Source organism: Ursus arctos, unplaced genomic scaffold (assembly GCF_023065955.2).
Source record: "Ursus arctos isolate Adak ecotype North America unplaced genomic scaffold, UrsArc2.0 scaffold_29, whole genome shotgun sequence".
In the NCBI taxonomy this organism is placed as follows: domain Eukaryota; kingdom Metazoa; phylum Chordata; class Mammalia; order Carnivora; family Ursidae; genus Ursus; species Ursus arctos.
In genome coordinates this window covers 23,486,557-23,506,213 of record NW_026622974.1, presented here as the reverse complement: position 1 = coordinate 23,506,213, position 19,657 = coordinate 23,486,557, and the positions used below count along the sequence as shown (strand labels likewise).

At 35.7% G+C, this 19,657-nt stretch overlaps 1 protein-coding gene across 3 annotated transcripts in view; it reads right to left on the bottom strand.

The window, feature by feature from the left end:
* The window catches only part of ADGRB3 (adhesion G protein-coupled receptor B3), a 695,949-nt gene that overhangs the window by 673,135 nt on the left and 3,157 nt on the right, over positions 1-19,657 (bottom strand). For all 3 annotated transcript variants that reach the window (XM_026507135.4, XM_048219740.2, XM_057303989.1), the window contains one exon: positions 18,637-19,408. In XM_026507135.4, the coding sequence (XP_026362920.3) occupies positions 18,637-19,393 (757 nt within the window). In that variant the 5' untranslated portion in view covers positions 19,394-19,408. The remainder of the gene's footprint in view (positions 1-18,636; positions 19,409-19,657) is intronic.

Sequence of the window (19,657 nt, the reverse complement as noted above, 5' to 3'; positions counted from 1 at the left end):
TTGTTTTTCCCAGTTAGATAGCGCTCGTTTTCAATGCCCAAGCAAATAAAAGTTGAGAATTTATAAAGAACTTATCAAAATTAAAGACAAAGGTTAAATAACATACTCCCTGAAGTAAAGAACGAACTTTTCACCTCTGTTTCTTTTTATAAGTATGCTGTATTTTCTAGTATTAGAGATGCTTAATCTAACTAGAAGCTATTTTTATCTAATGTAAATGGCATCTTACCAACTTAAAATCATTAACTTAAACAAGAAAAGATCATTGTAATTCTAATTTTATTTTGATCTTCTATGATGGTAATTACAGGAAAGATTAAGCACCTCATTGTGTTAATGTGGTGCTAAGTGAAGTTCAAGGTAATTAAACCAAAGTCTTTATCATCTATACTCTTGAAATCTAAGAAATTCATATTTTTATAGAAGAAAATATTAAAAACAGCTACACTTATTTCTAAATGAATATTTTTTACATTAACTGCAAACGTATTTATGAGTAAAAAGTGTTTTATAAGCATTGTACGTCTCAGAGCAGGTCAAAATCAATACTCCCATTTTAATCACTTGGAAATTTCCTGGGAGAGATTAGATTGAAGAGGTCTTAAATAATGGACTTGGTTAAAGAAGAAAGCTTCTTTATTGGTGAGGATCTACACACAGGCTACAGTTTGGAAAAGACAGAGCTGGAAGGAGCATTAAGAGATCGGAGACTACTAAATACATATGAGGAAATGTATTTTGTAGAGTTTAAGAGAAAACTTTACGCTATTTTATTTATTTTTTTTAAAGATTTTATTTATTTATTCAACAGAGAGGGAAACAGCCAGCGAGAGAGGGAACACAAGCAGGGGGAGTGGGAGAGGAAGAAGCAGGCTCATAGCGGAAGAGCCTGATGTGGGGCTCGATCCCAGAACGCCGGGATCACGCCCTGAGCCAAAGGCAGACGCTTAACCGCTGTGCCACCCAGGCGCCCCAAAACTTTACACTATTTTAAAAATATCTTGTAGTTAACAAAGGATTGCATGAGTTAAGCACCATTTGAACTACTGAAAAATATTAGATTGTGTTTATCTTTCCAGTGTGGCCATATATAGTAAAGATTAAGAGAAGGACTCAAATTCAGATCTTCCCCTTCTCAGTGTGATACTGGGCCTTATCACTTGGCCTCCTTCGCTAAGTGACTTGCTTATACAATTGCTCACAGCAATATCCACTATCTGTGGTAAACTTCTATTAATGGATTTCTAAAGTAGCCATTTCCCATCAATGTAAGGTTAACAGAAAAATTTATGACATTAGAGGTTAAACTGTTCGATGCCAGTTGTAGAAAGCTACAAGTCAAAATAAATATTTAGGCTGATAGAACCTAAATTAAGCAAGGTTTGTCTAAAAAATCTGAATATAGTTCTACCTATTAAGTTTGCTATACTTGGTGGAAAGCACAAAACTGAGAGTTTTTAAAAAGTGTTTACCAAGTATTAGGTTTGCCCAAACCAACAAGTTGATGCATTATTTTAAGTAAAAAGTAACCTGCAGGCATTTTATCTACTAAATCCGACGAGTACTCCCATCAAACCAAATGCACGGTTGGCTGCCAGAACACATTCGTCCTCCAAAACATGCCCACCTGTGACCTCTAAAGGACAGATCCCAATCTGTTGTCTTTTTAAGAACAGATACAAAAACACTCCGTGAAATTATGAAGCTCTATTAACATGTTTCTATATTTTAGTCAGTTTCAAAATTTACATGATGCAAAATTTACCTAATTTGTATTTCTTAAAGATTAATACATTTAACTTTTCATTACTTGATAGAGCACAAAACCCTTGCTTATTTATATGTAGCCTTTGTCCCCAGAGGAAAATAAAAGTTAGTTCTGTAAGATTACAACTTCTCCCAGTTTCTTTTTGGCCAGCATTCATCTGTCCTCATTCTCCTCTAATGATAACACTTGGCTTTCCAAAAAAACAAAAGGGAAGAAAAGATGTGTTTATTTTCAAACTGTTTTTCTGATTGACATAAGAGTAGAATCTTACAATGAAGTGACTCACTATATTTCCCACCTTCCTTTACAGATGAGGAAAGCTAGAGCTGAGTACAACTGAAGTCACACTTCGGTTTACTTTGGGCAGCCTAAAACTCAAGGTTTTCAATCACTTAAGCTGAATTAAGAGAACTGACCACTTCCATCAATTTATTAGTCTTAATATTGTTTTTTGTACAGACTACATTTTTTTAAAAATAGCATAGAGATGATGTCTCTTTTACAGACACAGAAAATGTGGTTTACAAACATGCAGCAAACTGCCAAAGGTCACAAAGCTAGTGGAAAGCAGGGCTGGGAAGCAAACTGAAATGTTTGAATGTGAAGCGCAAATTGTTATTGCTTCCACCGATACAGAAAATGAAAAACCAAGGGAATAGAGTGTTTTCCCAAAGACAGATGATCAGAGTCTTATCTAAAAATATCAAGCCCAACAATCCATCCAACAAATTGTGATATTGATCATTATAGGGCAAGACCATTATTTCACGTAATTACATGCCAAGGAACTAAACTAATAAACCTAATCAAATTTACAAGCTAATGTTGGCAATAATAAGAACATTTTTGGATGCCGCTTCCCCTTTTCTTTTTTTTTTAAGATTTTATTTATTTATTTGAGAGAGAGAGAGAGCACAAGTGGGGTGAGGGGCAGAGGGAGAAGTAGACTCTCCTCTGAGCAGGGAGCCTGACATTGGACTTGATCCCAGGACTCCGGGATCATGACCTGAGCAGAAGGCAGCACTTAACTGACTGAGCCACCCAGGTGCCCCCACTATTTCCCCTTTTCTAAATGGCTTGCATGTATAGTACAGTTTGACTCTCAACATAACCCTAAGCATTTCAGACAGCCATTTGTATTTTTACATCTCAGCAAAGTGAAGCTCTCCCTCAGAGGTGACATGACTTGTCTAAAGTTACCCAGACAGTAGTGGCAAATCTCATCCAGAAGGCAGTCATTCAGTCTTCTGATCTAAGTGCCCTTCAAATACAAAGGACTATAGAGGGTTAAAAATCAAATGTCATATTGCTAATTCTCTTGTTTGTAATGACAAAAGTAAAAGTTTGATAAAATAGAAAGCAAAAGGGCATCTGGGTGGCTCAGTTGGTTAACCGCCTGAGTTGTGATGTCAGCTCAGGTCATGATCTCAGGGTGGCGGGACAGAGCCTGAGTCGGGCTCCACGCCCAGCACAGAGTTGCTTTGAGATTCTCTCTCTCTCCCTCTGCCCCTCCCCCCACTTGCATGCTCTCTCTGTCACTCAAATAAGTAAATATCTTTTAAAAAATTGAAAGTAAAAAAAAAAGTATGGTCTTTTGAAAAATATAATATGGATTTATACTTTGTTGATATTTTCTTACATTGAGCCTTAAAACAAATGTTTAAAAAGCAGGCAGCAAGCAAGACATTTTTCCAGGAGATCTGACTACTCAGATGGAAAAAGGAATTCACTGCAGGCCAAGACATAAATTATAGTTTGTTTCATTTTAACATATATATCAGTCCTTAGAAAGAAATCAGAATATAGACTGTAACTTGACTTAACCAATAAATTCATATTGGTTTATATTCTAAACCACAATATTATGGAGAAAGGACTAGACCAAAGGGACATAAATATTTTCAGGAAAATACCCAGAAGATGAAATTGCTTAGGAGGACAAAAATCCAGACTCCTTCTTGATTAAGTGGATTCAGGTCTTCAGGAAAAAGTCAGTTGGAGCAATCATCCTTTGTCAAACAAACTGTAAATATCACAGACCAGTCCATTTTAAGAGGAATAGTGATGATGTTATGAACAAGGTGGTTCATTTTTGAAAAGAGGTGTAAAGGAGAATAGACATGGTAACTTACTCAGCTCAGACTTTTTCTCAGGAACATGAATATTCAGAGGGAATAAAGGATTAGAGATACAGTACATTTCTACACACTAAATGATCCAGAGGCATTTTCATTGCTCTGAGGTCAATGAAATAGATTACTTTTTATCATGAATCAAAATTTTATTTGTTGTATTAAAGAAATCTAATGCACTAAAGGGTTCTAGAATTGTTCAATTAGTGCAAGTTAACACTTACGGAGTCTCTACTATACAGTCCAAAAATCATGCTAAGTATTTTACATTAATTACCTTATTCAATCTCTTAGTCACCTCACTATAATAATCACCTCTTTACAGATATGAGACGAGGGTGAGAAAAGTGTGTAATAATTCTCAGGGCCACAAAGTCAAAAGCAGAGAAAAATGGGATCTGAGTTCAGGAGGTCTGACTCAACCATTATGCAATTACCTTCTAGGGGGAAATATCTAAAATCTGAAACTGAATTTACAGCTCTGGGATGGGTGGGACCTAGTAGGTAACTAAAGGAAGAAAATAATCAATGAGTTAAGAGAATTTAAAAGAATATTAATTTGTTATAACATGATATATGTGAATTTTTCAGAAATGTAAAAGCAAATAGTTTACTTTTTTTTTTTTTTTTTTTTAAGTAGGCCTCACACCCAGTGTGGAGCCCTATGTGGAGCTTGAACTCAAGATCCTGTGGTCAAGACCTGAGCTGAGATAAAGAGTCAACAAAATATAAATCCAGCTTAACTGATTGAGGCATCCAGGTGCCCCTCCTTTTGTAATTGACATTTGTTTTTAACTTTTAGAAACCTGCTTGGCAAATGATTTACTCTTAAATCCTAAGTAAAACTTCGCTTACTGATATCCAAAATCCACAGAATACAGCTCTGAATGTATTTATTAAAAACACTCCAAATGAATTTTTGAAGAGATTAACTTCAAGTTCAAAGCTTCCATTGCAAAAAGTATTTTATTCTTTATCATTCCTATGATCTCATTATAAGTCACTCTAGTTAGATTTATATTTAGTAGATATTGAGTTAGTAAATGCAGCTTAACAGGGAATATATTCTCAAACTTCTGAAAAATATTTATCTTTTCAAATCATATATATATATATAATACTTGTGATCATTTAACGTCATAAATTCACATATAAGTGAGTACGTGTATGCGTGCATGATGCCCACCAATATCAACATGGGAAGTGAACTGACAATTCACTCCATCCCTGGATTTTCTTCAGAACACAAGACTGGGGGGGGAAAAAACAGAAGCTTTGTTTTTGCTTCTGTTTTAATTTCTCAGTTGCTCAATGGCTTCTATAACCCTCTTTGAATCCTGAAGTGTGTCTCTTATAATTAATGAGCATACCATAATCCAAGCTTCTTGAGAACGGGAAAGCCAGAAAAAATAATGGAAGGCACAGACCAGTAGAGCAAAACTTGCCTGTGTACGCTAGCATTGGGAAGAACTCTTCACTCCCCCCTAAGTCACTCACACAGGCTTGTTTATAGTTCATAGCAGCCTACTTTTCCCCTCCTCTCATGGGAGGTTAAGAATACTTCTCGAGGTGACAAAAACCCACCTACTCAAAGGGAAGGTTAATTATTGCTCCATAATTAAACTCGCAAGAAAATTGTTAAGATTAATGAAGCAGTGCTTACTCAGTGATTACAAGCTCCCCATGAACTACCATAGAAATATTTGTTTACCAAAAACACCTACACGTATATTGATAACAGATTCTTTGCAAGCCATTGCAGTGAGGAATCTAGATCAACATATATAAATCATAGCCTATGTATCTGGGGGAAAAAAAAAGTAACATAGGAGGAAGAAAAACAGGGAGGGAGGGAAAATGGAAGGAAGGAGGAAGGGACAGAGAGCAGGACAAGTTTTACCTTTCAGCAAGAACTGCCGTGCTAAAATGAATTTTTTCTACCTTGCTCTCTCTGATAATTATGACTCAGCAAAAGACTACCACAATACCCTCTCTGATCTGGGTAAGTTTGAAAATGTAGAAAAACCTAACAACTTTTTAAATAAATAACAAAAGAATGGTCCCTTGTAATATAAACATACAATTATTGTAGTTATTTTAGTATTAATTTTAATTAGGCTAAAACATAAAATAGTAACATATTGATAAATAATACCTAAACCGAGTTCCATGGTGTTGCCAGCAATAAATTCAAATATAGCTGCCCAGAGTACATTATGGAATATGTGGGTGAGTTCCTCCTCCCAAAATATCATTGACTGGCATGACCATCATGTCATTACATTTGAATTACAACATATGTTACCAATGTGCCTAATCACCTTTTGGCAACATCAGTCAGCACAACTACTCCCCTATCCTCTAAAGTCAGACATTATATCACTTATATATGCGAGGTTAGGCTGTAGTAACAAAGACAACCCAAAATTCCCAGTGTCTCAAAACAGAAAAGGTTCCTCCTTGCTCATGCTTCACAACTATCAGAATCAGGAAGAGCATAAGGCAGGGGCCTCCTCTCATTTTAGATATTCAAGGACTCAGGATGACTCTTCAAGTACAGGTCTCTATGCCAGAGGTAAAGAGACTTTCATGCTCTCATCCCAACCACAAGTGGGCCAGGAACACAATTCCTCCATGTGCCCAGAATGGGAGAAGGCTGGAACTATGAAGAGCCTTAATGATACCTCAATTATCCACTCACATCTATAGAATGCCAATGCTAATAAACTTCTTGCTGTTGGTTTAATAAGCTGTTTTCAGTTATGATATCCCTTATATGTGAACAATCAAAGGAACTCAAAATAATTTTCACGATCCTATTGTTTTTAACTCATTCCAAGAGATTTGACAGTTTGCATCTGAACTATCTGGTGATTAACCAAACAACACGGAAGAGTGTCAGAATGCATAGCACCAAATAGATTACATTTATAAAGATTTAAAACTGGGGCTTCTGTATTTACCACCTAAAATTAAAGATACAAAAGAATTCTAAAATAATACTCATTTTTATCTAGGCAAACTAGAATGTGAGCAAGACCCATAAGTGGAACAAGCAAGTCTGCAGGAGGGGTGGGAACCTACAGTAGAAGACATTTGGAATCTGGATGACTAGAAGGAGAAATGAAGAACTGCGGCATTCATCCAAAGTACCTCGTGCAGCCACAGGACTGATTCCAGAGAAACTCTGAAACAAATGTTTACATGACAGACGCTAAAATGGGTCATAAACATGTCTCATACAAGGAGTGTGACAAAAAGAAGAGAAGGGGTGGGGATCCCACCTTTAGTCTAAACACAGCATGGCTTCATTACGCTAGGTCTCTGTAAAGCAAAGGCAGAAACACTATGGCTGGCAGAAGATAGCAAATGACCAGCAAATTGGATGAGACATGGCAGAAAAGTAACAGAGTCAACTTATGGACATCCTCACAAAGCATCAGAGATGCCTGAAAGGCAGGATGGAATAGGCTTGCCTGAGGTTTGGGAGTGAGACCCAGGCAAACTTTAGAGCGTTCAGGCAAGGAGCTGGGAACAGAGAAAAATTAAGCACAGATAAATAGGCAATAGACCTATGGATCCCAAACAAATTACGAATTTTGTTCTAAGCAAAATGCAATAAAAACAAAATGGCAGTTTTTATACATTCCTAGTGATCAAAACACTAAAAATTTTAGTTTCTCAGAGGAAGAAAGTTTCTGCCATTAATTTCTTATATGTGGCTTCATATGGAGGCTTCTAAGATTTACAGTTCTGCAGTGGTTTTTGCAAGCAGAGTAGCCTCTGGGACCAACACAGGAAGAAAGGAGACTGATGAGGCATGGCTCTAGGCCTCCTGCCCACCTCAACCAAAACAGCTCCATTTTTAAAAATCTTTTTTTATATATTGGCTTTTTATTTAGAAAAAAATGCTCCAGTGCTAAGAAAAAAAAAAAAGTTGTATTAATTCACATTCTACATGCACTTATTTCTTTCACCTTAATCAGTTCTTACTACTTAGTCGATCAACTTCTATTCTGCTTCCAAACTCTCTCTGCTCCATTTCCGTGGTCTCCGGAGGCAGAGGCCAGAGGCAAGCACATATCATATTTATTGTGCCTGGAACTCATTTATGCCCTTATCACCAATTGAACACCAAAATATGGTCATCAGAAAATTCCAGGGAAATCAGTAAAGTAGAAAAAAAGCCATAGGTTTTTTAAGAGAGCAGATTTTAATATATTACAAATGATGGGACTGAAATGTTCTGTGCAAATGGAACAATGAAGCTCCACAGCTATTCACTTCATCATATTTGAAAGTAAAGCCTATTGAAAAAATTTTTTTAAAAAAGCAGCTGTGCTTGGTTAATTTCTCAGGCACATGTGTTAAAAAATATACACTGTTTGCCCTGCAAGTTACAAAACCCAAGGCCAGCCAAAGAGAGCTGACCACAGCCTGACATATCTATAAAGAAAGCTGACCTCTCTGAGAAGCCAAAGTAAACTCAAATTTCTCAGTCTACAGTGCAGAAGCAGATCTTTGAAAGTTTGCCAGACTTATGTAGAAAGATTACATAAAGTAAACAGATTTTTGTCTTCCCAAGGTGCCCTCTTTTCCACATTACAATTATTATAACTAGCTACATAAGAAGAAATGTTTCCAAAAGCATTCAGTATACAATAAATATTTGTTATGTATTACTTATTCAGGAAAATTATAAAGCTCTGTTTCAACATAATTGTTTGAACATAATATTTGGAAATTACCTCTTTTTTTCCCTCTTGGGATCCTTCCCTGATGTGAAAGGCAACAAATAGACTAACACAGAGAAAAAAAGTAAAAAACTGCAATTTTTATTACGAAACTACAAGGGCAGACTTAGGTGCCTCGATTTGTTTTTTGTAATGAAACAAAGAAAAAAAAAGCTTTTTCTGTGTTTTCTCCTTATTTTGCTTTGAGGGGGATAGTAAAATCAGTAGGCAAAATGAAACTGAAATTCTATTTTCATTTTACATTGTCCATCATTTCCACTTCCATTTACATCATAATGATATAAAATTAGAACAAAATCTTAATCTGTCAGTATTTTTTAAGTCTTATATGGGAACCTTGAAGTTATTTGTTTTTAATGATCAAGTCACAATTTTTTTTTGAATATCCAGACCAGTTTAAATGTTCTGGAGTCACATCAATGCTGAAAATGTATATATGCTGTATATGAATGTGTATGTATTATGTAATTTAAAAATTAGCTAAGTAATCAACAAACCAACAAGCAAATATACAAAAATACTCGTAGAGCCTAAATTCAATGGAGTTATAAAGATGAACACATTGACTCCAAGAGAGGATTGTTAAAAAAAAAAAAAACCACCTCACTGAGTTAAAAAAAAAAGTGGCCAATTGATTTTAATTTTCACCAACTCAGTTCTTTATATTCTTATTATTTCCCTGTTTACTTCAGCTGGTCTATATGCTAATCTGCAAAAGGGCTAATAATTAAGTAAGACCTTTAGCACATTAAAAGAATGGATCGAAACTTAAAAGGTTGGTTTTGAGCCAATCTCGTAAGAAATCAGAAATCACTTCACCACCAAAATGATATACCCCTAGCCTAGTCAGGGTCCCAGTAAGAAACAGATGCTGTCCTCAAATAAGATAATTTGAGAAAACATTAAGGCGTGTATAGTGCTTGGTGAAACCAAGGAGAGAGAACACAGCATCAGGGTTAGAAACAGCAGACAGGGGCACCTGGGTGGCTCAGTCATTAAGCATCTGCCTTCGGCTCAGGGCATGATCCCAGAGTCCTAGGATCGAGCCCCATATCGGGCTCCTCCACTGGGAGCCTACTTCTTCCTCTCCCACTCCCTCTGCTTGTGTTCCCTCTCGCTGGCTTGTCTCTCTCTCTGTCAAATAAATAAATAAAATCTTAAAACAAACAAACAAACAAAACAAAACAAAAAAAACAGCAGATAGCCATTACTACCCACGGGCGAAAGGGGTGAGAAGAGAGAGTGGCTACTGGAGCTTCAAGGGTAAGCCCACCTCACTGAAGCTGTGATCTTCAACAGAAGAAGGGAGCCCGGACCTCTCTCTTCTCCAGCACGCAACACTATTTCTCAGTGTATCACAGAATGACTAAAAAATGTAAGACATGCTATTTCTCCAAAACACAGATTTCCCTAGAAAATGGGAGTGATATGAAAATCCAAGATAGATGTTGCTAAATCATCTTAGTAAATCTGCACAGACTCTGAACTTGAAATACACTGCTCTTTAAATTTAAGGAGCTTAGACTGAAAATTGTCTTTTTGAGATTGACATCACATTGTTTAAATAATATATACCAAATAGAACAAAAATCTAACGGATGAAAGCTTTAATTTGTAAAGACTACTCTGTATTAAGTAGTATAGTGAAGTATACTCTGATTATTGTCCTGGCTAGATACCAGATATTTTTTTTTTCTTAAACAGTACAACTATCAAACAGTTCCAAGTGACTGTGCCTCTTTCATGTTATAGAAATGGTATTAAATATAAATTCCAAGAAGACTTAAATTCAGCTGAAATAATGTTCCCATCATATATCTGCAGATTGGAAATCCATTTATCAGGTAAGATTTCGACTATATAACACCTAAAGTCCCTCATATATCTGGGAATTTGTGATTCGCACTCCAGAGACAGTGAGAAAACCCGTAGCTCTGAAATTCCCCAGTTTTTCATTTGAACCAATTTGTATTAAATTTTTAGAGAAAGGAAAACCCTAGTCTTTAGGATATTCTATATATTCAGCACATGTCAATGGGACAAATATCACACTACTATTCCCCAAATAAAATAATATATTTAATAGAGCTTGACAAACTGGAAAGCGTTTTCTCAATGTTAGGTTTTATTACATTTTTTAAATTTATAAAAAATTTATGAAATGCTTATTATAATGCATTAGTTCCTTGTTTTCTCAGGAGTGATGCTAGATGAAGCTTCTCTTTAAAATGTTTATTGGAAAACAAATTGTTTAGATATGCAAGCATAGAAATTAATTTTTTTTAATTATCAAGATTTTAAAAATTACCTTAAAAGGTGGGACACCAGTAGAACTGTCATGAAAGAAATACTGTGTAACACCCACCCAGTATGAATTACCCAGGAGAAATAATATTTCTGTGACAGTTCTATCACCTTAACATATTTATTGCTAAAAAGCAATCTTATCAAGGTAGCTTTCTCTGGTTGATTCCCCAACTGTTTTAATACTTTCTATTCTGTTTAAGTGTATCTAAGTTGTATTCTAAATCAGTTGACCCTTGAACAACATCGGTTTGAATTGCATGAATCCACTTATACTCAGATTTTTTATAAAAATACAGTACTGTATTTATTATAAATGTATTTTCTCTTATGATTTTCTTAGTAACATTTCATTTTCTCTAGCTTGCTATAAGAATACTGTATATATACTATGTATATATATATATACATAGTATATATACACACACATTTTGTATATATATACAAACTGTGTTAATCGACTGTTCATATAATTGGTAGGGCTTCCTGTCAATAGCAGCCCTTTAGAAGTTGAATTTTGGGGGAGTCAAAAATTATATGCAGATTTTCAACTGTGCCCATAACTTCCCTGGTGTTCAAAGGTCAACTGTATTATAATCTGGTTCTATCAGTGTTCTAGTATCTTTTCCATGCACATATTTATTCTGTTTTCCCAAACAACAGAACATTCCCCAAAGAAACTTACTATCCAGAAGAAATCATTAGAGAATATAATATCCAGGATTAGGTGGCAGGTAAATTATTTCACTTAACATAGTGGAAACCAAACAGTAACCATTTTACCTTTATGTTTTATATCGTGTTCCAAGACTTAATGATTACGTGATTGGGATGGGCGTGGTTATGGTGAAAAATGCGTATCAGCATTTTCAGAAAAGACTCCTTATTCACTTAATTTTGAGAGAAATAGCTCCATACTAATGTATTCATTATGAATTTGTTACTTATTATACTTTCTGTGTATAGCAGAAATACATTACTTATTAACCTTTAACAGATAGATAGCTAGGTTGTTCTCTGCAATTGAGCAAAATTCCTGAATGATAGTTGAAAGATAATAGAACATGGAGCATTTAGCATTTCATAGAGTCCCATAGATCACATTTTGTAATTTTCCTTCAAGAAAATATCAGAATCTTTAAATGAGTACTAAAAAAAATTGTTTTCTTTTCAATACTGAATATATAAACCTTTGGGGGAAGCCTGTGATCACAATCCAGTGAAAAACACACAAAACCACCCTACTTTTTTTTCCAAATGGTTTAACATGGACTAATATTTCAAGATAATTCCTTTTCAAAATACATTTCAAAACATGAACTTAATTTTGCATAACACAGCAAAGAGTAAAATACTAATGAAACTGTTTAATTTCAGTGGATTTGCAGGCTATCAGCAATGATATCCAAAGGACATCTTCCCAGGCCTAGGATGACTCACACACCACTAGCTTGATCTATTTGATGTATTAGTCATGCCTCCATCAACACACAGGTACTGAGATGCTACCTTTTTGTATCTAATGCAAAATAGACATACATTCAAGATGCTTAATGATCCTTTGTTAAATGCCCTAAATTCCTAAACAAGTTCAAATAATTAAATGACAATCTGCTTCATTATTTATTATTAATCCTCTATCATTTATAGCCAAAATGTAAGAATAAAAAAGACATTCAAAAACTGAATTGAGGGCCTAATATAACTTGAGCAATGGACTAAGTATTTTACATGTGCAATCTCATTTAATTCAACACTCTGCTACCAAAGATTGATGAGTCAAGCTCAGTCACTTGACAGGTGCTGCTAGGAGGCTGAGTCACTCTGAGGACTCAAGTGTACCTTACACCAAAATCCCTTTCATTTCATTGAAGTGATATACTTAGAAAAATTGCATACCTCTCTGATTTTTATTAGTTAATTGATTTGGGAAGAAATTTCCACAGGGCTGACAGGAACTAAAATATCCCAAGCCATTAATTTTATTAGGTTCTTAAAATTCAATACATGATGTCATTTCCTGTTCTCCTATACCCTGAGACATAAGCATCACTAACCTAATCTGAGAAGGGGAAAGTAGTAATACAGAGCAACACAGTTACGACGTGGAAGAGTAGATTCAAACTCAAACAATAGATTTTAAAACCCAGCAATGATATTTTGAAAAAGTAAAAAAAAGTTTATTTTTGAATGAACATTGATTTGAGATCCAAGAACCACATGACTATAGGTAATGAATACCAGAGTGATTCTAAAGAATAGTATATTTTTTAAAAGCCTTCAGTTTAACAATAAAATCGCTTCTAGTAGGAAATGAAGTCAATAAGGTAACACATGAAGCTGAACTCTAAATTTTCTTGTCAATTTTGGAAGAAAACTAACCTACAGTACATTTATCTACAGCTATCATAAAACCCACTGACACATCTTGGCAAATGTGTGCATGTATGGGACATATGTGCACACGTACAAATTTTCTTTTTTTTAAGATTTCACTTATTTATTTGTCAGAGAGAGAGCATGCACAAGCAGGAGGGAGAGGCAGAGGGAGAGGGAGAAGCAGGCTCCTCACTGAGCAAGGAGCCCAATGTGGGACTCAATCCCAAGACCCTGGGATCATGACCTGAGCTGAAGACAGACACTTAACTGACTGAGCCACCCAGGTGTCCCCACACACAAATATTCATGTTAATATTTTAATTTATCGCCTGCAAAAAATATGTTGCCATATAACAGAATTTTGTTTCATTGGATAATATATACATATATGATGTCCTAAATTGTTTGTCAAAATTCAAAAATGGCAAAAGTAAAAATTATGGTACTTTAATTGATCAGGCCTATATTCTACTATTACTACATTTATAGATTATTAAATAGGAATGAATAACAAAAGCACTGAGCTTAACATGCAAATACTCCTTTCCTCTCTCTTGGAAAGAGTCTGCATGTTTGTCTTCAAACTGTGCAAGAGAGGCTTGGGAAATGTCATTATGTAGAAGTAATGCTAGAGTCAGAAGAGAGAAGCATAAAGAGAAATGAAGACAGTTAAACAGAAATTGGCAAATTTTCTTACTATTTTTTTTGGAGATAGCCATATGTAGAAAGTTATATGGACCATAAATCTTTTAATATACATATAAAATTAAGAATAGTTCTTAATGATTCCATTTTCTTGTTTAAAAAGAGATATTAAATAATATGTTGAGATCAGAAGCTGGCATAAACAATGCATTAATGGAAGTGGAAATGATATAAATGGTAGCCATCTTCCCCTAAAAAAACGGAAAGTAAAAGGTGGCCTCTTTCCCCAAATGATGTAGTTTTATTCTTTCTATTGTAACCAATGTATTACTATCTTTCCTATTGAGATCTTTTTTGTTTTGTTCATTTGACAGTCAATATTTATTGAAGCTCTATTAAGACTGTCATACACAACTGAAGACCCAGTCTTTATGCTTGAAGAATTCCCAGGTCTAACGGAGGGAGACAGAAATACAAACAGAAAATACACTGCAATATGACAAATGCTAGAACAGAAGTACAGTTCGTATAGAGCACTATGGGATGCAGCCAAGGGGAAGAGCAAACTCTCAGGCTCTGCATCTTCAAGGAACAGACTCAATGTGCCTTTCTACATTCCGATAGAGACTGTGGGATTATGGCAGTCATTTACAAAGGAAGTAAGATCCAAGGACAGTAAAGAGGAAAGTGAAAGGTGCTGAACAGTTCTGAGGGCAAAAGGAGCAAGAGTAGAAAGAAATGAAAACACACTGATAGACACACAAATTGCTCTAGATGAAAAAATAGGCACCTAGAACTGTAAACACACAACCCAGGCTAGATTTTACACAGGCACATAGTGAGACTTCCCTTGGGTGATAGAATATCAAGGATTAGTACAGGCAGAGTGAAAAGACAAATGAGTATGTGTGTTCAGATTTCCTGGAATCTATACAGGGATCCCAATCTCCCTTCACATAAGTAGCACCATTGATGTAAGTAGGAAACAAAGGTTCCATTAAGGCTTATTATGTGATTTAGATACCCTGGTAGAGATTTTTTTTCTGCCAAAACTGTTTTAGTTGCTTATTTTAGGTGAAGTAGTAAGAAGTAAGATCTTATATTTTAACTATATAGTCCAAATTCATCTATGGTAGGAGAAAAAAAAAAAAAAGAAGTCCTATAAAATGTAGTAAAGGCCTCATGAATACATGCCAGTACCTCCCCAGACTTATATCTGAAAACCAGGTAAATAGCAATGTCACTTGAGTTTCCTTTAAAAAAAAAAAAGAAAGAAAAGAAAAGTTTATATAAATTAAATGTAGACAGTTTTTTAAAAATATTGCTTGAAATAAGATACTGTTTTTAAAAGGCTTCATTTTGTTGGTTTATTTGGTTTTCAAATTTTCACATAAAAACTGGGGAATGGCAACTAAGTTTTTAGTATCATATGTCACCCTCAAATATGTCAAACTTAAAAAACAAGATATTTAAATGTATTAATGCCTAACTAATTAATACTTTGATAAAGCATCAGTCCAATTATTTACTGTTATAACATATTCAAGATACATTTGCAATTGTTGGTGTCATCATTACAAACAGGGATAGTTTTCTTCTTGCTGTTTTCTGGCTATGAAATTCTTCAGTACATGAATGTATTATTAACAAACATTTTAGTAGAAAGTCTATATCAACAAAATCAACATCCCAGTCCTGGGAGCCTATAATTTCCTCAAATACTAACTAAATATGATTTTGTGATTTCAGTGGACACATTCAAAATATTCAGCATTTGGCACACCATTACCATCACCACCAGCACCGCACATAACCTAGAATTGCATCTATTGCATGTGAAGAGTCTTCTGTCCAATTTGTGCCACTTCTATGATGTAATTAATGTAGAAAATATTTCTACTCAAGGTTTTCAGTACTTATTACAGTGAATAAAACAGAAGCAAAGAAAAACTATGGAGAATAATTTGGTATTTATTCCTTTGATGACTTACAGGATAGTCTATTTTTCTATAGAAAATAGAAATCATTTATCAATATAAAATGCAAGTAGAATTTTTAAAGCCTTATTTTAAAACCTGATATTACATGTTACCATATAAAGTAAAGACATTTTGGAATAAAATTAGGCATGAGTAGAACAACTGTATGTAATTATTAACCTCTAACCTGGTGAATATCATTATATGGTAGTTTATTTGAAATGGTATTAAATAATTCTTTCGTAAGATTTTATATAGCGTTTATATAAAATATTTAAGATTTAATATACTTTGCATAAATTTTACTAAATTAAGAGTCTGCAGATGTTCACATTCCTTTCCTACAATGCAGCATAGCCAAAAAGTCTTCTTTGAATGAGGTAAGGAATGCCGAATATATTTTATAAGAATTATTTACAAATGCATCAGCTACAATTATGTCATCAGGAATTACTTATCCTTACCTTTCTGACTCAGAACACCTAAACAGTTAAAGAACACATATTTAGAATAAAGAGAATACAGGCTGTGCAATTTTACTGATACAGCATATACTCCTCCCCTACTATATAAAGTTTTCCTAGTTCAGTTCTATTAACACAATAACAATTTTAACATAATCACCTGTTTGTCTATGGAGATATTCCTTTCTCATTTCATCAGCTAATTAGCCAAAAGAAACAGACGTGCTCCCACGTGATTTCTACATCGAATGTCTAAAATCACTCATATTCTTACTCATTTACCAAACAAATGACTATCTAGTCCAACTTCTATAAATCCTAGCACTGTTTCAACCCACATCTCATGATCATGACCTGCAAAATCTTTGAAAGTCATGCTTAATGTGCACACAACTTTGTTTTTGTGACTTGCTACCATTCACAAAAAAGGCTTCCAAAACTAGATTCACTTTCCACTCCTCATCAGCAGTCAATTTCATGATAGAATTTTAACCAGTGAAAAAACAGATACTCTAGATTTTATTAAAACAGCAATAAAACAAACAAACAAATACTAGTTTCTGGTGTTAATTGTCTTATTAGCCAGCTTGTAGCATCACATTTTCTGTGTGTACTGTAGCTTCTTATTCTAGGGGACACTAATTAGTTTTAAATGGTGTTAAATACCATCCCTGCAGTTGGAAGTGCTTCTCTGGGATTTTTACCAGAGAAAAGAACTCCTGTAATTTAAAACCACTTTGTTTTCTTCAGCCACAGCTGTTAGTGAAACACTGACCTGTAGAAATCTTAAAGCTTTTCAACCCTCTCTCATTGCCATTAGTCTGCATTTATTTTCTAACACATCTTCTCCCCACGTACCATTGCTCTTCCTTAATCCCCACCCCCCAAATTGCTTTCAGCAGAGAAACCGCATCTAGCTAGTTAAGCCCTTCTCTCTCTTTCCTTCCCACCCCCACCCCTTACAAAGCCTTGGCTACTTTTAAAGAAAATTCTCCAACAACGTGTCAATTTTATATTGGCCACAAAGACAACTTCTGTTGGGGGAGGGGGAGGAAAGAGGGACTGGAGCTTGGCTGTCCCTTTCCACAGACAGGGATCTTTGTGGCGATCAGAAAACATTTCCTGCATAAAAAATCAACACTCTCTAGTTGCAGGGTTGGGGAGCAAGAACGAATACGTATCAGCCCTGTCCTCAAAGGAATGGAACACATCCGTTAACCTTCCAAACAGGAAAGTCATTTTCTCAAAATATGTCAGCTTTCTTGCATTATTAAACGTAATCTACAATCTGAAATCCTCTGGTAGCTCCTCCACTAGGGATTGGATGAAAGCTATAAATCACTCCTGTACTTTCTCTTTTTCCTCTGCATTTCCGTTGCACTATTTGTTCCATCTAGCTCATCTCTGACACGCTCCCACTCTCCTCGTGTATATCAACAGGGGACCAAGGACAGCAAAAATCACACAAGAGGGCTATCAGGTTTTACAGGATCAGCCTGTGTTTTAATTGTACTCTTCACCCCTGCCTCCAAGTGGCTTCATAACCAAGAGACCCCAGAGTTTGCGCTTCCAAGTGGGGTTTCAAAAGAGCAAGAGCACGGGATTTATTGTGCAAAGCAATTTTTTTTTTTTTTTATTGGAGGGGGACACCCTTGTCTTCAGCTGTCAGAAAGTCATTTGGTCCAAACAGGATTACAACTGAGTTTGTGTCACCTTTTCGTCCCGCTTCCCCAACTTGGCACAGCACAAGGGGTCTTGGTTGAGACAGTGAGACAGAGAGGGCAAAGGGGAGAGGAAGTGAAGAGTACTCTTTACCGGGCTGTAGCATAAGGTAGAAATCCGACAAATCCATTTCACAGGAGTGTGCGTGAGAGAGAGTGCATGTATACAGGTAGGTGTCCCCAAGGGACTACAGCCAATGAAGACCCCGCACACACACCTCACCAACCTCCACTGCAAACAGGCTCCACGTTTTTGACACACTACCAGGGCATGTTGACTAGAGCTATCCCATCCTCACTGCCCCATCTCTAAAATCTTGAAACCCAAAATTAGTTTAAGAGACCTTTTTTAGTGAAGATCACAAATCAAATGACTTCAAAGATGATAGAGTTAAAGAGCAATGATTAAGCCCTTGTGTGGAAACAGCACCTCTTAATGCCATCTCCCAACACCCCTTCCTCCCCTCTCCCCTCTCTGCTGGGCACTTACCTTCTTTGGGCGGTCGCTTGGCCTCTCTGGTAAGATTGCAGACCTGGGTGGTTTGCAGCTCCTGGGTCAGGCAGCCCTCGGTCTGCTCATTCAGGGGTAACACCACGTTATTTAACAAAACCAGCGACTGGTCGTCGATCCCCCACTCTCCCAAATGCTGAGGGCAGGTGCATTTTGTATACATGATCCCACATGATTCTGTTCTCCCATTTTCTGATTTTAAGCAGCTCTCCAGCCAAGTGCATAATACATGGCAACCAAACTGGCTTGGGCTCACCTTGTTCAATACCAAAAATTCAAAAAAAGATTTCTGATCTTCTTCCCCTTTTTTCTGTAATCCTGGGAAATCGGTTGGAAACACCCGACGTATTTGAATAAAATTTTTATCATATTGTAGAAAAACGAAAGCATTCTTGGAATCGCAGAGTTGCATTATAGAATGATTCTTTCTTAAAAGATCCTTTATTTTTTCATGGGAAAAATGATCAAACTGATAAGCCAAGAGGGAAAAGTTAGAGCAGCTAAGGTCCTTTTTGGAAAATTTCAGGTAAATGCTATATTTGGTTGGATCTGGATTTTCCAGCGTCCAAGTGCAGTTTGTAAAGTTTTTGGGAAACATTTCACTTACAGAATACGATCCATAAATGACTCCCTTCACCAAAGTTGAACACCAGAAGTCTTGGGCAGCATTAAATCCAAACATAACCAGGAGATAGGTGGAAAATATATAAATCAGCAGGTTACGAACAGCCTTCATCCTATGTCATTTGGCCTGTAAAAATGGCAATGAAAGTAAAATGCAAGTAGGAGTCTACGCGCATTGAAAAAAGAAACTCCTTCCAATATTACAGCCAGCTGTTTTCAAGATTTCAGTAAAAAACCCTTTTTAAAAGAAGGGCAGGTAATTTTTTTATTTTATAACGCTAGGAAATTATCTGTTGCTGTGTGAACAGCGCCCTCACGCGGTGATTCACAATGGCCAAATTCTCTACATTCAATTTAAAAATAATATTTAATAGAT